Source organism: Plasmodium chabaudi (genome assembly GCF_900002335.3).
Source record: "Plasmodium chabaudi chabaudi strain AS genome assembly, chromosome: 4".
Classification (NCBI taxonomy): Eukaryota; Apicomplexa; class Aconoidasida; order Haemosporida; family Plasmodiidae; genus Plasmodium; species Plasmodium chabaudi.
The window spans coordinates 377,616-396,570 of NC_030104.2; the positions used below are offsets into that span (position 1 = coordinate 377,616).

At 25.5% G+C, this 18,955-nt stretch overlaps 4 protein-coding genes across 4 annotated transcripts; 3 read left to right on the top strand and 1 right to left on the bottom strand.

Moving 5' to 3' along the window:
• Positions 1–1,914: 1,914 nt before the first annotated feature.
• PCHAS_0410300 (kinase-related protein PKRP, putative) lies at positions 1,915–9,421 on the top strand (the record flags this gene model as incomplete). Its single annotated transcript, XM_737148.2, has 2 exons — positions 1,915–2,337; positions 2,474–9,421. 2 exons carry the CDS (start codon positions 1,915–1,917, stop codon positions 9,419–9,421), a joined length of 7,371 nt encoding a protein of 2,456 aa, XP_742241.2.
• A 1,209-nt stretch (positions 9,422–10,630) lies between these two features.
• PCHAS_0410400 (conserved protein, unknown function) lies at positions 10,631–10,876 on the bottom strand (the record flags this gene model as incomplete). The annotated part of the gene is made up of 1 exon (XM_740038.1): positions 10,631–10,876. The coding sequence occupies one exon, from the start codon at positions 10,874–10,876 to the stop codon at positions 10,631–10,633; it is 246 nt and encodes an 81-aa protein (XP_745131.1).
• Positions 10,877–12,765: 1,889 nt separating this feature from the next.
• Positions 12,766–15,394, top strand: PCHAS_0410500 (dolichyl-diphosphooligosaccharide--protein glycosyltransferase subunit OST1, putative; the record flags this gene model as incomplete). Its single annotated transcript, XM_016799994.1, has 5 exons — positions 12,766–13,068; positions 13,225–14,558; positions 14,695–14,795; positions 14,899–15,134; positions 15,329–15,394. 5 exons carry the CDS (start codon positions 12,766–12,768, stop codon positions 15,392–15,394), a joined length of 2,040 nt encoding a protein of 679 aa, XP_016653294.1.
• A 613-nt stretch (positions 15,395–16,007) lies between these two features.
• On the top strand, positions 16,008–18,931 carry PCHAS_0410600 (plasmepsin VI, putative; the record flags this gene model as incomplete). Its single annotated transcript, XM_016799995.1, has 15 exons — positions 16,008–16,435; positions 16,606–16,673; positions 16,852–16,883; positions 16,978–16,996; positions 17,099–17,138; positions 17,249–17,286; positions 17,387–17,449; positions 17,547–17,605; positions 17,704–17,756; positions 17,872–17,957; positions 18,060–18,163; positions 18,316–18,489; positions 18,587–18,605; positions 18,686–18,745; positions 18,846–18,931. 15 exons carry the CDS (start codon positions 16,008–16,010, stop codon positions 18,929–18,931), a joined length of 1,329 nt encoding a protein of 442 aa, XP_016653295.1.
• Positions 18,932–18,955: the final 24 nt, after the last annotated feature.

The window sequence follows — 18,955 nt, forward strand, 5'->3', positions numbered from 1 at the left end:
TTTTTGTATAATTTTGTACTTATTAAAAAAGAAAAAGATATATTTAGAATTTTATATTTTTATATAAAAATATTAAAAAAAAATTATAAGGTTAATGTATTTCTATAGAAATTTCTAGCGTGCTAAAAAAAATATTTAATACTACCAAGTATTTTTTCACATACCCCCAATTTTTCCTGTTTTTTTTGCTAGAAATAAATTAAAAAAAAATACTTCATACAAATATAATATAGATATAAGACTAAGAGGTATATGCACACATGCACACGATTACTAGTATAAAATTAAATAGCTATATCTCTCTATATATGTATGCATACGTTAATATGTATAAAAATACTATAGTGTACACCTTTGTAGACAATGTCATAGGGTATGAATTATTTTGTGTACTCATTTCAACAAAAAAAAAAAAGTAAAAAAAACATTAAAAAGCAATAAAAAAAAAATAAAATATCATATTAAATATGAATGGACATGTAAAAATAAACGGTATTTTTTATATTTATAGCTATTTTATTTAATACATTTATTAAAATACATTGAAATATTTCTCACATTCTTATGTAAAAAAATACCTTTTGACATACTTATTAAAACAATATATGTAAAAATAAATAATATAAAAAATAATGTAATATAATATATTATAAAATATATTATAAACTAAGCTAATAACTAAATATAAACTAACTAAAATTATTAAATAATAATAAATACATATCAAGCAAACCTAAACACGCAATTATTAAAAAGACTCATTCTACATATATACCGGAAAAATACATATCTTTTTATATTCTTATTTAATTATTTTTCTATGAGATACATTATATCAATGATGTAGAATGTGCATATCCTTAAAATATATAGAATGTAAACAAGTATATATCATATATATATAAATACATATATAGCGATAAAGTATTATTACATTATAGCTTTTTTTTAGTGGGTATAAATACATATAGAATACCCAAAAAATTATGTACAACCTTTTTAAAAAAAAAAAAAAATAACTATATTGTTATCCATTATTTTTTATTTAATGCTGTTGTTATTAATGTAAATACTTCTTTAGGAAATAAAGAGTATTAAAATATTGACATAAAAAAGTACATATTTTTAAAAAACAATGCATACATAATATATGTATATATGCATACACATAGTGTTATACTTATGCATTTTATCTTATAAAACATTATAATTTTTAATCTTGTTAAATATTATTTTTATGAAGGTACAATTGATAGTACACAATCTTACACACTTATGACCGATTTAATTACACCTCACTATTGTTTTCATATTTATTAATTTTATAATATATTTTAATGTTATTTAAAAAGTAACTCTCTAAAAAAATTAAAAAATAGTTTATTCATGTGAATAATACTACATAAATCCCTAGTCTTATATATATATAAGAAATACACACACATATTTAATTATATTAAACAAAAAAGTTAAAATTGTTTTACTAAACAACAAGCTAATTGCATGGGCTTGCAATTAGTTCTATAAAATTATGCGCATTCTATAATTGTTTACAATTTTATGCATATATTTTTATTAATTTACATATTTAATATTTTTTAGACACTTGTGCATTATAAACATTTTTAAATCAAAATTACACTGACATAAAAATAAGTCTATTCTAAATAATTTTTTTTAATACAAAAAAATAATAAATATATATAGGCAATTATATATTTATAAAATACAAAATCAACATAATAAGAATATAGAACAATATCGAAACATAATAATAGCAAACTGCACCACTGGTAAAAGAGGATCCATAACATCCGAACAGTAATAAGACAATATATTATTAATAATAAATATATAATAACAAAACAGAAAAATAGTATCAAGAAAAACCAAAAAAGTAGCATCCCCTCAAACATGCAGCTACAAACAAGAGGGCATACTTTTCTAAAGACCGAGCTGAATAAAGACACCCATGCTAGCAGAAATGTAGATAATGAATTGGTGTTGAATATTCAGGAAATTTATAAAAACAAATGTGAACATGATAATAATAGAGTAATGACGCAGCCATATATGACCAAGTTGTGGAACAACTTAGGCTCATTAGGATCAAACAAAATGGTTGACTCCCAATATATATGTGTTTCCTTAAAGTTGCAAATTAATGTAAAAAATACGGATCCAGAAAAAAATAATAACTATTGCATATATTTTGATATTAACCCATCTGGAATTATGTCTAAAAACAAACAGAAAATATTTTATCAATATAAGCCGATTACTGAAAAAAATGAAGACTCTTTTGAAAAATTACCAAAGGAAGAGAAAGTGAAACATGTAAGATATATGCATACAAAATGTGTCACATAGTGTTTTATTTATACAAACCGTGATATTTTTTTATACATATACATTTTGTTTCTTATATATTAATAATACATATGCGCATTTTTTAACATTACCCTATTTGCAGTTCTCAAAGCAAACATCACAGCTGGCCGGGAAAATAATCCAACATAAACAATCCAAATATAAATTATTGAAGGCACTTCAGTCAGCTATATATGGAACTGTATATTTGTCTGAAATAATTGAAGATACTAATAAGAAGTTGATCAATACGAAAAAGGCAATAAAAATATTATCAAAGCATCTTATAGAATTGGCTAAGGAGAGAATACAAGAAGATCCATTGTCTGAGTACTATTATAGAGATAGCATGAGTGGGCATAGTAATGTATTAATCTGTGATAGCATTTTTGATGATGATATATATATATACATGGTTATGCCTTTTGCTATGCATGGTGATTTATTTGAAGTTATGAAAAATAGGAATAAAGCATTTTCAGAAGAAGAAGCACGATATTTATTTTATCAGATTTTATTAGCTATAAAATTTTTGCATTCGAAAGAAATGGCATTAAGGGACATATCATTAGAAAATGTGCTTTTATTTGAAAATGAAACAAATGGCCTAATTTATCCTGTTTTGAATGATCCTGGGCAAGCTCTTCATTTTAATCTTAATAACAAAAATGATGTAATGTTAGAAAAGTATACAAAAACATTTGGAAAAATATTTAGGCCGCCTGAAATACATGCAAAATGTAAATATGATCCAACAAAAGTTGATGTATTTTGTGTAGGGTATATATTATATTTTTGTCTAACAAAACAGGAATTGTTTAGAACATCTACAGAAAAAGATGCGTATTGGAAAATGCTAGTAAATAAAAAATATAGGGAATTGCTGACTGATAAAAATGGAATTCATTTATCTAATGATGCAATCGATTTAATTTTTCATTGTTTAGATCCAAACTTTCAAACAAGATATAGTATTAATCAGGTTCTAAGCCATATGTGGTTTAAACGCAATATCCATCCAGTTCATAATTTTGGTTTATATTTGAATAATGATAAAAGATCGGAACAAAATGAGAAGAAGCCTGTATTTAAGTTTTCAATAGAGATTCATCAATATGCCAAAAAAAACAATGTGAAAATAGATCAAAACTCAATCATGGAATTTTTTATTTATGAGCATGTATATATGAAGCCTGGTTATAGAAATTCGATTCAAAATAAATGCAATAATACACTATTGACCTCTTCTTCCGCCTTCTATCCCAACAGTGTTCCTTTTGTATATGGAAATAAATGTGGTTTGCCTGGAAATGCTATACCTATGATTCAATGTAATGCTGTACATCCTAGTAATAACAATAGCACTTGCTTGATGCCTATACATCATACAAGAAATATTCATGCTCATGCCTTATCTAATGATACTGCAAAATTTGTTATGAAAATGAACCAAAGCTTCATTGCACACGCAATGCAAGAAAAGAACACAAGAATCAGTATGAATAACTGTGAAAAAGCTCAACTGGTTATAGACAGTTTTCGAACCAAAGTATCTTCCATTAATAAGAGGTATGCTAATAATGAAAAGAATTGGAACAACCGATATATATCTACACATCGAAATGACAGTAGGAATATTTATGCTAGAAAAACTGGATTATGTAGAAAATATATCATCTTTGATAATCAGCTTAAGATAGGAAAGAAAAATTTTCTACATATAAAAAATAATTTAATAAAACCGAAAGAATTAATAAAAAAATGCAGCAATCTTAGTGAAAAATCAAAAATGAAGATATTAAATGGTCACAAAAGAAATATTTACAGATTAATAGAACTTAAAAAAAAACGAAACAAAAATCGTTTCCCTCAAGAAAAATATCGAACTTGTTCAGAAAAAATAAGGGAAGGTAGTAACACTATTATCAGTTCGGTTACTAATTTGTCTAATGGAAATAGGTCAATTGACGATAGAAATGTTACAGAGGAAATTTTCGAAAAACGTGAAGATAACGAGGCAGATGTATTAAATACCCCAATAGTGGACTCAATGAATGAAGAAAGTGAAGTTGTAGCAAATGAAACAGAAGTAAAAGACAAAAGCTCGAGTGAAAATACTATAACAGCAATTGCCCAAAACAATGATAATGAAATCGGGTTATTAAAATGCGATGAAAATGGTGCTCCATGTAGTAAGCAAGCATGTTCACAGCCAAATGAAATGCAATGCAATAATTTATCGAATATGGATAAAATTATTACCGAAGATGATAACAAAGGCAGTGATAGCAAAGACAACGATAGCAAAGACAACGATAACAATGACAACGATAGCAAAGACAGTGATAACAAGGATAACATAGTAGGACTACGTAATGATACGCATTCTGAAAAAGTATATAACGAAAAAAGCGATGCTAGTTTGACGGTCACAGAAAATAGCTATTATTACAATATAAAAATGAAGAACTCGAAAGGTTTCATAGATAACAAAAATAAAGCACAGAATAATGACAATAGTTGTAATTATATTAGCAATAGTATTAGTGGGCGGAGTAGCAGTAGCAATATATATAGTAGCCGTAGTAGTGTATGTAAAGATAACGATGAGTATCGACGCCGCTTCAATAGTAATGTTATCGAGGGAAGAAGCTTCCAAAACTTTGATTGGCTCACATATTCATGCATCGAAAACAATTCAAATAATACGATTAAAAAATTTTATAGCAATCGAAGTGTTTCACATACAAGCGTATTAGAAAATGACGAAAATTTGGAAACAGACAAAGACTATAACAGTGAAGAATATAAATACATAAAAAAAATATTCGAAAATGAGGAATATATAAATGTTAATAGTTTGGCGTCCTTTTATGAAAAAAATGATTCCATTGAACAAGCAAATAAAAGATATAAAGAAAAATTAGATGCAGTATTTTATGAGAAAAATAAAAAATGCTTTGATGGTAATATATTTCCACTTAAAGAATTAAACAGTCTCAATCGTAGAAAAATTAATGATGCTGATATTGCTAGTGATAAAGTTGAAATGGACTGCATACGAAATAGCAATAAATATGCAAACTACCCAATTTGCAATGGCTTATATAATTCACATGATACTAGATTAATGAATAATGAACTAAAAAATTGTAGTATGGGTAATATCATTTCAAATGATAATGAAAAAAAATATGCATATATAAACACATTAAGTAATGTTGCAAATGTTAGAGAAAATGAAATGAAATCAAAAAATATATGCAATTCGACAAGTGGTAGTAAAAATAATTCTTCAGAAAGCCTACAAATTAAAGTATTGAATAATAAGAAAAATATTATGAACAAAGTAGGTATTACAAGAATGTCTGAGGAATGTATTAATCATATATTCATACGGAATAATGAAAAAAGAGAATATATAGAAGTTGAAGAAGAAGGAATAGAAAATTACGATACACACAAGTTTATGGATCAAATACATTGCAAATTAGAGAACGAGTTCGAGAAAGAAATAAAATGGGAAGAAGATAATCTCAAAAATGAGAGTATCAACAATTTAGATAGTAGTTTTCCTATTTTAGTAAACCGAAACAGAGATATAGAAAAAAGTAATACTTCATTAAAAAGAGAAGTAAGCATGTCTATTTATCAATTAGAAGACAAAGGAATAATATATATTGACAATGGAAAGAATGAAGATCCTGAACAAAGAATTGTTGTAAATAATTTAGTAGGCTCAGAATATAAAGCTAAAATAGGTATAGAGCAAAAAGAGGTAGAGAAAGGTGGAGATATATTTTATAACGAAGATAAGAAGAAAAAAGGAATGACAAAAATTAATGGAATCAACAAGGAAAAACCTCAAAATGATTTGACTAAAAAGAATGCATCAAATATTTCTGAAATAAAGAAAATCAATACGAAAGTTGAAAAGGAAAAAAGTAAAAATACAAAGCTGAGCAAATATATGTTTGATAATAAAACGAAGAAAAATAAAAATGATTGGGGCAATAATAAAATTCAACCTAAAGTGGCGAATAAAAATATGGCTATTACAGGCGATGCAATAAAAGGTAAAAACGGCCAAAATAAGAAAGACAATGAGCATGGACAAAAAAATAAAAACAATGTCGGGCCTATCCATAATGCACCAAGCTATTCCAATAAAAAGGGGGCCGGAAAAAATAAAACTAAATATGTACCAGAAAAAAAAACACACAAATTTAAAAGACATATATCAGTAGAATTTGATCGAAAATATGTTGGAAAACTGGAGAAAGACGACCATAATGAAATGTATAAAAGCAATGGGGTTAGGCATTCTAAAAAAGGGAATATGAAAAATGATAACCAAAATAATAATGCTTCTCTCATTACAAGTTTTAGAAAAACTATAGGAACGGTATTACCCAATGGCAAGCATGACAATCCTGGAAAACATGACAAACCTGATAAGCATTATAATGCCCTTAGAAAAAATAAAAATGTAAGTGCCGATTTACAAGCAGAGGTATTAAAAAATAAGCAAAGTACAAAGACGGAATCAAATAAAGCACATGAATTAACAAATACCAAGGGTGCTGAAGATAGTTGTAGAAATAGTAAGAACTTTAAAAATAAAAAAAACTCAAATAAAGACAAAAAGGTAAAATATATGAATGGGGAATTTGAAAAGATACAAACACCAAAGCAAGATAACGAAATATCTAAAACAGATGCAGAGACCTCTAACGAAATGAAAAAGAACCATAAAATTTTAGTAAATAAAATTAGAAAGAATAACCAGAAAAATGGATTGTGTAAAAATAGTGTGCCCAAAAAAAACACATCATCGAAATATTGGGATAAAGATTATAGAAAAAATCTCAAGCTCAAAAAAGCAGAAAATTTGAAAAAGCGAATTGGTGACAATTTATCCAAAGCATTTACTAAAAATATATTTCCAAAGGAAGAGAAGCAAAAAGAGGATGCAAAAATATTTAGAGGAAATGAGCATGACAAAAAGATTAAGGCCTTTAGTATGCCATTACATTTTGATGATAAAATGGGAAGTAAATATGAAAGCGAAAAAAAAAATGGAAATACTAATACACAAAATGTTGAAAATAAAAAGTTGAAGAGCAAAATATTTGAGAAATGTGCACAGGAAAGACAAACTAACCAACATAAAGGAAAACAAGTCTATCCATTTCTTAAAAAAAAAAACAGAAAAAATAGCCAAGCGGGGTGTGAAAATGATAAAAAATGTATCGAAGAAAAATGCAACAAAAGTTTAAGCTCTCTAGAAGAAAGAAAATTATGTATTCAATACTTAAATAAAAATTTAAAAAACAAAATAAAAAAGATGAATAAAAAAAACGCTTTAAATGATGGCAAGATAGATTATCGAATGGAAAAAGCGGGACAAAATGAAAAACGGGGTAAGGATAAAGAAATGGTGAGGAATGAAAATGGGAAATGCATTGTAAGTATTTCCAACACGGATAAAGGAAATAGAAACTATAAAATGCAAAAAAAAGAAAACAGACAAGGATATATGATCCCAAATAAGAATAGCAATAGGAACACTAAAATGAGTCGAGACTATGATATGGAAGATATTGGAGGGAATAAAAATGAAAAGAATTATTTAAATTTGAATGAGGTTTATGAAAATGATGATATTGGTTATTATTATTCCCATTTCGAACAAATATTTAAAAATAAAAATAAGGAAGAAATAAAAAAACGAAAAATAGAAAATGAAAAAAAAATCTTAAACAAAAATCAGAAGAAAACAAATTTAAACGAAAGGAATATAACAAATGCATTCAAATTGGTAGACAGACAAAATGTCGACCCTTATCGATACACTTTTGGTGGTACAGAAAGTAAATATGTAGATAAAAACATTTCGGGAAATTCTCAAATTATTAAAATGAATGAAGAACAGAAAATAGTAAAGAACATTTTTAATGAGAGAGAAAATGTATGTAAGCTAATTCCAAATACTAGACCGGGTCATAATAATAATATAAATTTTAGTGCCTTATATTTAGAAAGATTTGTGAGAAGTTATGGGGCTAAATATGCTGGTAAAAATTATAAAAACAACGAGCATAATGAGGATAGAATAAAATATGATTATGACCATGCTCATCATTTGGAACAAAGAAAAAAAGAATCTAAACAATGGGCAAACGGAAATATAACATCGTCCTATAAAAAATTAAATGGCGAAACAAACACTAATCTTGCCCATAGCCAAAATAATAATACGAAAAGAAATATTTTTTCTTTATATCCAAGTAGATGGGAACAATTTTTTGAAAGACACAACATAAGCCAACGGGACGAAGAAAGGGAATTGGGAAGTGAAACAGCAAATGATGAGATAGCCAATGAAGAGATAGCAAAGGAGTTAAATAATTTAGTTCTAGGACCAAATGAACAGGAGAGACATGTAAACGAAAATGTTTCACGGATAGAGAATGCTAACTTGGTAAGTGGAACTAGCCAAGGTAGAGAAATTGGGCAAGTTGGCGAAGCTAGCCAATCTACGAATGGTAATAAAGCTGTAAACAAATGTAATAGTGGGACAAGTGAAACATGTTTGGCTGGGGATACTAGTGAAGATATAAAAGTTGGAAATGATGGAATATATGCAGAATCAACTTTAGGAGAAGATTTAGAAAATTCGATAAAAAATTCACGAAATGTACCAAATAGATCTGAGATACTTCAATCTGCTTTTTATGAACTAAATGATAATATACCCAGAGTAAGAAACGAAAGGAATATATCAAGAAGGTATATATATGATGGTAGTGATAATTATTCTAAAGTTTTAAATGAATTGATAAATATCAATGATGATGCATCTATGCATGATAATGATTCCTTTACAGAGGATCCATTTAATTATGAAAATTTTAACGATCAAATAAATAACAATAATAATGAAAATTCATCAGATGAAAATACAACAATAAATGATAATACACATGAAGACGATTCTGTGACAAGTACTAAACGCTATTATTACAATGGAGAACCATATTATAAATAATCAAATAATTTATGTTGCATATGGGTAATGTTATTTTATGAATTATTTTTAACGAAAATAGCTACATATGCAATGGTACAAGCTCATAATATTGCATTGGCAATATATTTATAATACCAAACATGGGGGTACAAAAATTGTTCCGAACTTTTGTCTGAAATTGGGAGCCCACCTTAGCAATGCAAAACGAAAGCCATTCGATGGTGGGCATTATAGAGGATAACTGAAAATGAAAAAAAAAAGAAAAAAACAATTGAAATGATTATCCATGAGGATACGCCCTAAATAGCGAGGACAACACAAGCGGTGCCTGTTTGGGATTTTTATTTTTTTTTTAATTTCCATTTTGCATATTAACGAAAAGTGTTTTTTATGGTGTCATAGACCATTTGTGCATATGTGTGTAGTCAACTTTTGTAGACTTATTTAAAGATGCGAAATTAAAAAAATAATATATAAGCATTAGACATATACCTTTGCTTATGCACGAATAGGTATAATTATGTTCGTGTGTTAAGATAGAAAATTTTTTTATTTTAACTTAATTTATTTCACTTGCATGGTAAAATAAAAACTTTAAGGATGCGGTATCGGTTTAAAGATATATACATGATTTATTTTTTTAATTGATGATTCAATAGGTTTCCGAGCAAATAGTTACATAAAAAATATAATAACAAAGGGACAGATATATATTTAATTATAATTATAAAATTAAAAGAAACACTAATATTATTCAAAATGGATACAAGTATATTAAAACGGGGGGAAAAATGAAACAAAAATTTATCCGCGAAAACTATTTTGCAAAAAAATAATATTCACAAACGCGCATTGATATGTATAAATATAATACATAAGAAATATTTATAAATAAAATCAATACTCTACAAAAATAGTTAACTTAATATGTATATACATATATAACACATGCATCATGTAGGGATATTAATCAAAGGATCTCGGTAATTTTAAATATATTCGGGGTGGTGTATAGTTTATATTTTATTTATTTATTATGTGTATGGGGGAAATGTCTTGTAGGTGTACATTGGCATTCTTGAATCGGCTTTTCTAGAGATACTAAATGGGATTTGTTTTGAAAACAAGTTAGGATACTATCTCTATATTTCTGTGCATATTTGTGTATCTCTCCCCTTTAGGTATATTTCATTTTATAGAAAGATAAAATAAATAAGTTTTATTTATTTATTTCGAATTTTTGATAACAATTAATATACCCCACAAGATTGCCCATATCCAACCAACTAAAGGTACAAGTAATTGTAATATACCGATTATTAAATCATCGGGATCTTTATTTAATATACCTATAGCTATCATACCGAATCCAAAAAAAAATATATTTACTACTCCTAACATTACATTAATGGAGCTATTTCCATTTTCTGGGACTTCCATATTTCGGATCTTATCAACTAAGCGTGACGACATTTTGAATAACAATACTTCAAAATAATAATATTATATATATTAATTTATATAGATATATTATATATTTTAACTATTCATGTAAAATAGTATTTACTTTGTATTTAACAAAGGATTATAAAATATATATATTTCAGGCTTAGAAAATATCTTGAAATGGATATAGAATAAAAAAAATAAATATGTTTGTAACCTTTTTGATATTTTTTAAATTTTATAATAATTTTTTTTTAACCGCATTACTAGGATAAATTTTTTATAATTTAAAAATTAAAATTGATATAAAAAAAATAATTATATTTCAGCTTTGTTATTATTTTAAATATTATATAATAATATATTCTTGTTATGCCTATTATAATAAATATTATTTACATACTGTATAACAAAACGGGAATAAATTAATAGTACGAAATAAAATATATAAGAAACATATCCTTAGTCGTAGGAAATAAATTGAAATACCCCAATGGATAATATAATAGTTTATATAAGCATATGTACTTTTTTTTTTTTTTTTTATTTTATTATATTAATTTTGTAGGAATATATACCGTTTCTTTTAAAATATATATGTGCTATAAAATAATAACGGGGGAAAATATACAAAATAAAAAAATATATACATATGTATGTAACATTTTTCGTGTTATACTGCCTACCTTTCGAATAACAAAAATGGCATTCGATAGTTTTAAATATTTAATCATTTGGTTTTGTAGTTCTATTATATATTTTATAAACTTAATAAGGATGTATATATGTTGTATTTCTTAATTTTTCCAAACATGTATATTCAATTTTTATTTTCTTATATACAAAAATATTAAAGAAAAATTGTAAAATAAATATACATTAAAAAAGGAAAGGGAGTTGGTACACTATCCTTGAGTTATGAGACATACATATATGTATGTACATATTCTTTTCCCTCTTAATTCGAAATTCTTTTTCTTAAATATGTATATAAAAAATTAAAAAAAATATATTATAATACAATTTATAGGGAAGAACGAACAAAATAATTAACAATTGCCTTGGTATAATATAATGTGGGTACTATACTATTTAGCTAATCATTTATAACGTGTTTTTTTGGCATGTATAAAATTAAAAAAAAAACATTTTATAACAAACATAAGGGTATGAAAAAAAATACACATATATAAGTTCTCTTTTGCAATATTATTTCTTTCCCATTTTTATCAAAACATGTAAAATTCATTTGATATTAAAAATGCACACGCTTAATTACACCCATGTTGAAAAGTTTTATATTCAATTTTATTTGTTAGTAAAATAACGGCCACCCTGTTCGTTTCTTACGTTCGTACATTCTTGCATGCTTATGTTGCGCGCTGTTGTAGGAGTGGAAATGTAAATAAAATATCGGCAAAAAACTGCGAAAAAAACTGCGAAAAAAGGGGTGTGAGCTACTGCTCTATTTAACACTTTTCAAAAAGCGAGAGTGGCACTTTCAATTTGAGAGATATAGACCAGGAATAAGAAGAAAAATAAATATAAATAAAAAATAATAAAAATAATATAGCATAATAAAAATACATAAAAGTTTAATTTCTATATTTTTTAAAGAACAAAAAAAATTTTCTAATTATTTTTATTCATATTTTTATGTATTTCCTTCTTTTCTTATGGGGATAGGAGTTATATTTGAAATTTTCCAATTTTTTCGTTTATTTTTTTTTACGTACAACTCTTTTCATTTTGCATTGTCAGTACATGTAAGTCCACGTTAGTTATGCCCATATTATATATGTTTGTAAAAAATAGGTGAAAAAAGAATGTAATAAATATACGAACAAATAAGTTAATAATAATAATTTCACATATACACCAACATTGTGTATATATGTGCTTGAAGACTAAGGATAATGAAATTTGTTTGCTTAATGATCCTGCAACTTGCATTAGGATTTTTTGCTAACGGGGAGTTGTATTTATATTTATTTAAAAAGCTGATAAATTTTGATATAGAATATATTAACACTTATAAAAATCAAATACGAGAAGAATATGTTGCAAATTATGATACCGTTGTTTATGAATATATAAATAAAAATGTATTTTTAAAAAATAATTATGTTGAAATTAATATAAAAGGTGCTATCAAAAATATCAGCACAACACTTGTCGACAAAATTACCTTTCTGCTACCTTATCATGAAGCTTTTCAGGTTTGTGTAAAACTTTAAATATTTTTATAAAACATTCTTATCGAAAAAAAAGGGAATAGCACCATGCCTGTATATATTCTACTGCTTTATAGCATGCCCACACATATACATATTTACTTTTATTTATTTATTTACTTACTTTTATTTATTTGTTAGGGCACTAATCTTCAAGTGAAAGACGACGAACATAACGAACTGCATTATAAAGTTTTAAGAAATGTGAATGATATAGACAAAATAAGCATCGACAAATTTAACAATGATTATGATATAGAATTGTTTAATGTGAAAATATTTGAAATATATTTAAATAAAAAATTAAAAGAAAATGAAAAACTATCAATAAAATTATCTTATATTTTAGGACAGCCTTATTTCCCTTTTCCAATTGATATTAATTTAAATGAAAAACAAAATGTCTTATTTTATATCTCTTCACAAATTTTATTACCATATAATGTAGAAAAGGAAGAAAAGATAATAATACATATATGTGAAAATTGTTTACTTAAAGAATTGGATGATGTAAATTATATGAACTGGTTTGAAAAGGTAGACACAAATATGTATGTTCATACAAAAAAGTATGATATAAGAAATGAAGAAAATTCTAATAAGTTAAACAATGATAATCGTTTTTCATTGGGGGATAAAGTTTTATTTTATTTTACTTCGGATTATAATTTGGGATACTTCGAAAAAGTTGTAAAAGATATAAAAATATCGCAACTAGGTTATATATATGAAAAGGAAGAATATATTTTAAAAAACAATTCTGCAAAAATAAATAAATTTGATAGATATTTGCTAAGTGATTATGAAAATAAATATACTTTAGAAGAAGACAGCGAAGAAAACAGCCAAAAAATGCATACTAATAAAAACTACTCCAGTATTATATATTCTATGCAATCTAAAATAAATTATAACATTTTTGAATATAACTATTTTGATGAATTAGGAAAAATATATTTAATTAGAGCAGGTGAATTTTATGATACACACACAAAAAAAAATATTATAAAATTTGATTTAAAACCAAGATATCCAATTTTAGGGGGGTGGAAAACACATTTTTGTAATTCATACTATCATTCATCCAATTTGTTTAAAGTTAAAAATAAAAAAAATTATTATGCTTATAAAGCTGATATTTCACCATCAATCAAATCCTTTTATATTAAAGATTTGTACATAAATATTTATCTACCTCCTTATTCTAGTGACATATCAATAAATAATAACAATTTAAATGGAATGTCTGTTAAAAATGGAAAAACAAAAGACTGGCTAGATCTTATTTCCCATAGGAATACAATTCAAATACAAATTCAAAAAACATTTCCACAACATGAAGAAAACAATTATAAAAATTTTATAGTTATGTATGAATTAAAATTTTTCAACATTTTTCTTAAGCCTTTAATCATTATATTGATAACTTTTATTGTTATTCTACTCTTTTATTTTATTAATGGCTTGTCGTTTAGGTAACTAGCCAAAAATACAAAAAAAAAATAAAAAGTATAAAATGGCTATAAAAATGAACAAAACGACATGAACAAGTCATAATAATTCGTATAGTTCATGCACACATAATACATAATTGTTTATTTTTTTTTCCAGCTTTAGCGCAAATGAGGATAACTTAAAGAAGGAAGCGCAAGAGCGTAAATTTTTTGCAAAAAAATGCAAAGAATTGTACGAGAATTTGTCTCATATATCAGGTGAATATCTAAAAATATATCCGTTCTACTTTTATGTATTACATATTTTCATATACGTACTATATCATTTAATCAAATTTTTGGGGGGATATTTTGAAAACAGATAATTTAATTCAATCTTTGAATAATGTAAATCCACAAGAAAGGACTAAAATGAAAGAAAAATTTTTAAAGGAAGAAGAAAAGTGGACACACGATTTTATATATTTCACCAAAGAGTTTTCTAGGAACTTTGAAAATACTTCAAGAAAAGGAATGCTAAAAAATTATATAAATAAATGTTTTAATTACCATTCAGTTGTTAAAAAATGTTTTGAAGCCCAATTATATAACAATTTGGTAAGTACATAAAAGTTAAATAAAAAAGAGAGGGCATACATATTTATTCTTATGCAAGCACATGTATAGGAATATGTTGTTTTCCTCTCTTAATATTTATGATCACTTTATCCAAAATATAATAATAAAAACATATATTACTATGTCGTAATTATTTTTTTATTTTTATTGTTTTTTGGCGGCACATTCTTTAGAACAGCAATTTAAACGAATTAGCGGAAGTTGAAAAGGAACTAGTTATTTTGTTAAAATATAATTAGGAATTAAATATACAATTTGCTTATTATTTTTATTAAAACTTATGTATAAATATGTGTTTTTTTATGTAATTTGTACTTGCACACGAGTATATATTATATATATGCATTGTGTATATACATGCGCATTTTCGTTTATTCTCTTTTGGTCTTATAAAAATTTCCCTTAAAAATGTGCAGTACTCTTTAAATACCTGTTTTATATGGTATTACATGTAGTTATCACTATTTTATATTGGTTCAATATTTTATCATTATATTTGATTATAATATTTAAACAATTTTATTTATTTTATTTTTATATATTGTTGTTTTATTAGTAAATATTTTACACCCTGATTAACTTTGTCAACAATGGCATATGTATATGCAGATATACATATACTTAATTAGTTATGCTTATTATTAGATTTTCATTTGAAAAATAATACTTTATAAAAAAAGTATACTAAAAATATAGCATCCGTATGAACATGCAATAATATATGTGTATATGCACACACATTATAATTTTTTTTTTTTTTCAATAAAAAAATAATTTGTGCATAAATAAAACTAGCTATTTGGCTAGCTATAACAACATTGTCTATATATAACCAAAAAAAGGAGAGTAAAAATGCCAAATTTTCGCATTAAGTCTTATTTGTTTTTATATTTATCCTTTTTATTATTTTTTGAGATAATCACAATATTCCATGTTTCATCGATAAGAATATCTACTGTTTTAAAAAATGATGACAACAAAAAAAAAAATTTTAGCACTCCATTGGTGGACGAAAATAAAAAATACCTTTTCAATGAAATAAAATTAAATAATAGATTTAAAAATGATATAAAAGGATATATTCAAAATATAAACAATTTCCATTCAATAATAGAAAGTAAAATACCAAATTCATTATTATATGTTCATGAAGACTTAATTAATTTTCACAATAGTCAATTTATTGGTGATATTGAAATTGGTAATCCTCCTCAAAGTTTTAAGGTTGTCTTTGATACGGGATCCAGTAACTTTGCAATTCCATCAACGAAATGTGTCAAGTGAGTCCTAGATTAAAAACAAAAGAGAAGGACAAGCGAAAAAAAAATATTTCAAAAATAGTTGTGTCTTGTCCATATGTTATTACTATTAACTCTACATATTCGCCAACTTACCTTTTTCTTATACTATTTTATTTTCTTAAATGATTTTTTTGATTTTAAACATTTAGAGGAGGATGTACTTTACACAATAAATTTGATGCCAAGAAATCACGGACTTTTATGAGCACCTTGAAAAGTAATAATATGGGCAATGAACATAAAAAAATGCACAACCAAAAATATGTATTTTGGTGGTTATACATATGTGAATATAATAACTTTTTTTAAAAAAATTAAACATAAAAGAGAATATTCAGAATATAGCCATTATATGTAGCTATTTTTAAATGTCTTTGTCAATTTTTTCTTATTAGATAAAAAAGAATCCATCTATACGTACGTCCAAGTAATGCCCTTCTATTAATAAATTAATATTTCCTACATTTGTTTACGATTCGCTTATATCTAATTAATTTTTATTGCCTTACGACAAACTATAGTATGGAACAGGAAAAAGCAGTAAGAAAAAAAGACCACAAAAAATTTTGTAATAACCTAATAATTGTTAGCAATAGTTAAGTAGCACCATCTTCATAATTCATTATATTATTTTTTTTTAAGTTCTCGAGCATGGATACGATGATGTGTATATGAAAGGATTGTATAAGCTTAAAAAAATATAACTAATATGATTACCCATTTTTATATATTAAACAAATTTATGCATAAAAATTGGTATTCCAAAAAATGCTACTATTTGTCTTGCCTTAGAAAAATTAATAAACAATGTATAGGATTAATAATCGAAGGTTAATTTTAAATACTATAATATTCATATGTAATTTAACATAACTATATAGCATGAATAGGTTAAAAAAATAAAAACGTATATACATAATTTTTTTATAGAATCCATGCACCCCTTCTCGGACTTACCGTTTGACGGAATTGTTGGATTAGGATTTTCTGATCGTTAGTCTTAATATATTTTTTATTTCTTCCTATATTATGGTATTCATTTTTATATTTACTTTTCCATTTTTTTAAATCGTTACGAATATTTTAAAAGCGGATAATAGTTTCCAAGCCAAATATTCTAAGTCCTTAATCGAAACAATCAAAGAGCAGGCAAGGAAGCAGTCAAATAAAAATAACAAACAAAGCAACGCCTTTATTTTATTTCGATTGTTTTGACTTGTTTACCCTTTTCCCCTTAATTTCTTTAGAATCTTCTACAACAAAATATTTTTTCATTTTATGTGCCAAAGGAGTTGGAAAAGTAAACGAATATGTCTTGCCCATTCATATGTCTATATAACATTATAAACATTTTTATTATTAAAATTTTTGTTTTATTTATCTTATATATTTTTAATGGCATTTTTTCTCATTAGACCAGGGGCAATTACATTTGGAAGGGCTAACAGCAAATATGCTGTAGAAGGAGAAAAAATTGAATGGTTTCCCGTTATATCAATGTGTAATAAAAAAATAACATCGCTACCATATTATCCATGCGATCGTAAAGTGAAAAATAATTTTATCCACGTTTTAACATATATTTTTTTTTTATTTTAAAAAGACTTTTGGGAAATAAATTTATTAGGAATATTGCTTCCAGATAAAAATTTCGAAATATGTTCAAATAAAAAATGCAGAGCAGCAATTGATACCGGTTCCAGTTTGGTAATAATACACTTTTGCACACATTCTAGCCATTTAAAAAAATGTTTACAGTTGCATAAATGCGAATTTTATTTTCGTATTTTTATGAACAGTTCATAAATAAGCATACATATGTGCATATATTTATGTTTTTTTTTTTTTTTTGATTTTAGCTAACTGGGCCATCGAGCCTTATGCAGCCATTAATAGAAAACATAAATTTAGAAAAGGATTGTTCTAATATAAGTAGTTTACCAATTATTTCATTTGTTTTAAAAAATGTCGAAGGGAAAACAGTCACACTAGATTTTACTCCAGACGATTATATTTTACAAGAAAATAGCGAAGTAATGCGCATAGAAAAAAATGTATTGAACATGGCTAGCTTATTTTTTCTACTATTTTTTTTTTATTACACATTTTGTTATTCCCATTTTTTTTCAGGAGGATAATTCTTCTCAATGTAAAATTTATTTCGCTATGTATTCAGCGATTAGTAAGAATATTATTTATACGATTTTTTATTATGTCTAATTTTTTTAGGCGTAATTGGATTGATGTCCCTTGACATTCCACCACCCCGAGGCCCTATTTTCATTTTTGGTAAGCCATAAAATTTAAAAAAATATTTTTTTTAGACACACTTAATAAATCGGAGCATTGTAAACTTTTTCAATAAAAATAAAATTACAATATTTAATAGGCAATGTTTTCATTAGAAAGTATTACACAATATTTGACAATGACCATAAGCTCGTTGGAGTAGTTAAAAGCAATCACGATTTTTAAAGAAATGGATATATGGAAAATACT